This window comes from Pygoscelis adeliae, unplaced genomic scaffold, assembly GCF_000699105.1.
Source record: "Pygoscelis adeliae isolate BGI_AS28 unplaced genomic scaffold, ASM69910v1 Scaffold66, whole genome shotgun sequence".
NCBI classification, from domain to species: Eukaryota; Metazoa; Chordata; class Aves; order Sphenisciformes; family Spheniscidae; genus Pygoscelis; species Pygoscelis adeliae.
The window spans coordinates 11,892,243-11,897,339 of record NW_008825167.1 but is presented as its reverse complement, the minus strand read 5'-3'; the positions used below and the strand labels follow the sequence as shown (position 1 = coordinate 11,897,339).

Below are 5,097 nucleotides of genomic sequence, written 5' to 3'. Positions count from 1 at the left end.
CTGAGGGAACTGGGGTTGTTTAGCCTGGAGAAAAAGAGGCTGAGGGGAGACCTCATTGCTCTCTACAACTACCTGAAAGGAGGTTGTAGCGAGGTGGGTGTTGGTCTCTTCTCCCAAGTAACTGGCGAAAGGACGAGAGGAAATGGCCTCAAGTTGCGCCAGGGGAGGTTTAGATGGGATGCAAGGAAAAATCTCTTTACTGAAAGAGTGGTTAAACATTCTATGATTCTATGATTCTATGACAGGAGAGATATTAAAACCAAAGTTACGGCAGGAACAAATTGCTGCAAGTACAGTGATTTAAATGAAGTTGTTATGCCGGACAATAAGGACATATGTGATTTATTTTTGCTTATCTGTGCTTTTTGTATGTCTCTAAGCATTATAAGCTATGCTTACTGGAAAGGAAGAGACAGCCATGACTACTACACTTCCTGGCTTACGGTAGAGGCTTCATCTCAGATGGTTGCTGACTGCCAAAACCTGGAGTGATCGTGGTGCATCTGTTTTGTTTTTAAGCTTTTCTTAAACCTCCTGTCTTTTACAAAGGATAATTGGTTCACTGGACCTTTGATACAATTCGGTGTACCAATTCTTGTGTTATTTTAGGGTGGCATATGGATATTTTGTTTTACCTGTACATCTTGGCTAGTTTCAAGTGAACCTGAACAGGCCTGTTCTGTATTGATGGTCTGTGAAACCAGATGTAAGAACAGGTAAAGATGTAATCCCAAACCGGATGATAACTCACAGAAGATCTGTGTGTTCCTTTACTTAGAAGGAGAAGGAGGTGACACATGGGAAAAGCCTAAAGCCTTTTGCTTGCAGTTATATTTACTGAATTGGAATAGCAAATTTGAGATTTATTCTTAAACTTTGCTATGCTACATGCTAGTAGTTAATTAATATTTTGCTAGATTTAAATAGCTATTTAAATCTCTTCTAGCAAGGTACATCTAAATTATTCTTCTGGCTATTCAGTACTCTAATAAAATTAGTGGTATATGAAAATAGCTGTTTTTTCATGTTGCCAAATATTTTTGTGTTGACATGAAGTTACTACAGGGAAATTACTGCACACTCAATTCAAAAGCATTGAAGTTGGGTGAACTTTTTGCAAGTTCTGAGGCAAACAGCAAGGCATCCCATATGTTTAATGCCACTCAAAATAGCAGCCAGCATTAACAGAAGATGCCTGACTGCATCCATACAGCCCAGTATTCTGTCTCCCACAGTGGCCAAAGAAGATGTAGTTTAAGCGGAGCTTAGATAAAGCTTTGTGTTAAAGACACTGGGTTTAATATACTTAATCGTCAGTGCAGTGAGAATGAACACATCCGTGGGAAACAGATGACAATAATATTCATGCATCTTCTTATTTTTTTTAGTTTTTAAAGGCATAAGCCCTATTGCCCAAACTACTACCTGTGACCACTTCTCTCTTTTTCTGCCTCTTCTTGCCTGGGGCTGGCTCTATTCTGTAAACCACAAAATAGTATTTTGATCTTTTTAAATGTCTTCTCAAAGTTTACATGCTAATTCAGTCTTTGTGATAACAGCTGATTTCATTGCACAGTCATGGAAGTACTACAGTGGAAAAAGAATTAGTAATTCCCCATGTAGTTGACTTTCTGAGTGCCCATCTTCAGTTAATTTAAAGGCCTGATTCGTTTTAAAGACAGTGCTGACCTGATTTTGTTCAGACTTTTGAACCACTTTCAGATGTTTTGCCTTCACTTAGCTGAGATGAATAAAAGCTGGTGGTGTAAATGGAAGGGTTTCCTATCTCCTTTCCCCTTGACTGGAACCATCCACTTCTTTTGCTATTTATAAAGGCAGTGTACCAGCTTTTGAAAGATGAGCATCTAGGACCTTCTGATCCAAGGGAATTAAAAAGAAATCTGGGAAAGATCTAAAAGTTGCTAGAACTGTAACTCCTTAGATGGTTTTAAGTGTGACATGAAAATAAGACTTCCCTATAGAGAGAAGCAGCCAGTCATGGAGGGAAATGAGTCATTGCAGTGGGGAGAGGAATGACTGCTGTGCTTCTCAGTGCCAATAATGCAGGGGTTTAAAATGTAAAATGAATAGAATTGAACATCACACATTGAAAGACCTTTGAGTTTTCCCATCTCCCTGCTAATGTAGAATTTATTTCCACATTAATTATGTATAAAATTGTGATTCTTACTGTACTGAAAAACTGTTAATGGAAGAAAATTAAAGATGTGTTGAATAGCAGGAAAATGTGTTTTTCTAAGACAATTGAGTGTTGTCTACTCAAAACTATGCATATATAGCATAGCATTTTCTTAGCATTTCTTGACTCGTTGGTAATTTTAAGTATCCGTCAAAGTTTCTTAGTGGCATTTACTTCTCTGGTCCTAATATCAGGGAGGCAAGAAAAAGAAAGGTTATATTTTTCTTGCATTGTACTTGGTAATTTTGGTAATTGCAGTTTTTTTACTTCCTGGTCCCTCTAGAAATATAGCAAGCTCCCTTGTGCAGAAAAGACAGATTGCTATCTTTTTACTTGACTGCACCTATGGTTTTGACTTGTGTGCCCTACAGGAATGCTGAGGATTCTAAGGACAGGAAAAATAAAGAAAATTGTGCACTGACCTAATTCACACTGATAAAGCAGATGCTTAAAAATCTGAGAGAATCTTCTCAAAGAAGAGTACGGTGATATATGTCTGGTTGTTCTCATCTTTATCTGTATTTTTCTTTATCAGTGCTCTAATAATACTGAGGGAAGTGTAATTTAAGCGTGAGACATTGACTGTAACATACCATAGGCACACGTTGTTCTAATTTTACATTTCTTATCATAGCCTTTAACAACATCACACTCATTTTAACAAGCATTTAGCATGTCATTTAATAATAAGTGGGCAGTGGCACAAGGGCAAAACTCAGCAGCTTAAATTCTGGGTTTTGAGGTCCGAATTTGTTAATTCATTTCTGATTGTAAGGCCTATGTGAAAAGATAAATCTCATGCTGTTTCTGAAGGATTTAAAAATTCTGACCTCTCCTCCCCCAAGAGAGGAACTGGATATCAGAATAAATGAATGTTATGAATTGACTCAACACCAGAGGTGGTCAGTGTTCATCCCTTAAAAAAAATCATCCTTTTTGTTAAGCAGAGTCACTTAGAGCCTATTAAAATGCAATAGAAGAGCTAACTGCATGTGAAAATCTTGGCCCAGAGCTCAAGTTAGTTCTCTGTGCCGCCAGACTGGGAGCCAGGCAGAGCACACAGTGTTGCGCATTCGCCAAAGGAACGGAGAAGGATGCTCTGGGGAGATCATCGGTTCATTTGTGTGACCGATCCCTCACAACATTGAAATGCCATTACTTGGCCTTTTCACCTACTGGGTAAAGTTAAATTTTATAACTTCAAAACCTAAATGGAGTCCAGGTGTTTTAATCATGACTAGTCAGTGTCTGTGGCTTTCTTAACCATCCAAGTCCTTTCTATGATCCAAAAGAATGTATACTTACTGAAAAAGCTGAAGGTCATTTATTTATAGGCAGCACTATGCGAAGCTGTGGGTAAGAGAAAAATTGATTTGGCTCTTAGGAGAACTAAATCAGCTTATTCACTTAATAAAAATAACAATTGTAAGTGACCTGCTGTGTAAAGATTGTTTTTAGAGTTAACATCCTACTGGGTCACAAAGCCTTGTTGCATGGGTATGTGTAATGTAATTGTTTCTCTGCAGTCATTCCAAGATGATGAGCATTTTAAACATCTCTTAAAAAGCCAACCCCTGGAGTATGTTCATAAGATTGTGATGAAAGTATCATCAGCATATACAGTATCTGTAAAACAAGGTTGGTGGAGATACACCACCTCCATTAGGTGGTATCTGTTTGTAGTACCTCTTGGAGGAGGTGTGAGATGGAGAGCTTTTATTATTCACATTGAAAGGATATCTCAGCAAGTCATCGATGTGCAATAATAAAATACTAAATGATACAGTTTTCTGGGGAGACGAGGTTGGTTGTTTGCTTACATTTGCCAGGTAAATTCATTCCTGTGTCTCCAGCGTTGACAAATAGAAAGTCTTGAACTGCTCTGCGTAATTCTTTCTAATATTAATCATCTTGACAAAGTGAATTCCTGTCTATATGCTAGTGAAAACAAGAGGTAATATGAAAAGTAATAGCTATTCCTTTCAAATGTCTGCCTTTTCTTGGTTTACCAGACTTACGTACATTTTTACATGTTATTACTTCTCTAGCCAATCTATCTCCAGCAATGAAGTCTGCTATATTGTTAGGCTGCAAAAGTAGCCAAGTCAAATAATGTTCCCAACTCCTTTGCTATTAAACCCTTTTTTCGGATTACACGGGGTTTTGACTCTGCACTGGACCTTAGGCTGTATTATATATGAAATAATGTAAGGAGAGATCTGGTAGGCTGTCAAATAATTTGTATTCTTGTTGCAGTTTCTGAGACCAATTGCAGGGATGAGCCAGCTCATACCCAGAGCAGAATGATATTGTTGGCAGAAGAATAATTAAGTTGCAGCCCATCTATGTCTCCTGTGTGTGTCACACATTTCCATTTCTATGAAACAAGTCTGTTATAAATGCATATAGTGCCAAGTGTCTGGCCTAAATTACATGTCCTTTCTTTGTAGCATTTCAGACCTTCCTTGGGAAAGATGACGTGTCTCATGAAGTAGAAGAAGTTTTGGCAGAGTCTCGAGTCCAAAGAAACACCAAGTTAGTGTCAGTACTTCAGCTCCTGAGAACCCACGCTGTGCGATGGCAGGTCATTACCGTGGTTGTCACCATGGGCTGCTATCAGCTCTGTGGACTAAATGCTGTAAGTGTCCTTCTTCAGGCTATGGCATCTCCTGGGGTGCTCCTTTTTTTCTTTTTAATACAAGGTTTGTGCTATACCATTCAGCAACCTCTATAACTTTCTGCTTTTGGCTGTTTCTTATTAGTAATGGTTTTGGTACACCAGCATGTGGGAAGGTCCATGGGGAGTTGTATCATTTGGGGTTTTTTTAAACAAAAAAGTGGGGGAAGCCATGTTTTGTTAACTTTGAAGGAACACATGAAAATGTAGCACAGATCAG

General features: G+C 38.4%; 1 protein-coding gene across 1 annotated transcript in view; it reads left to right on the top strand.

The window, feature by feature from the left end:
• SLC2A9 (solute carrier family 2 (facilitated glucose transporter), member 9) overlaps nucleotides 1-5,097 on the top strand; it is a 120,965-nt gene that overhangs the window by 53,951 nt on the left and 61,917 nt on the right. Inside the window, exon 7 of the mRNA XM_009328855.1 lies at nucleotides 4,651-4,838. Within this exon, the coding sequence (XP_009327130.1) occupies nucleotides 4,651-4,838 (188 nt within the window). The remainder of the gene's footprint in view (nucleotides 1-4,650; nucleotides 4,839-5,097) is intronic.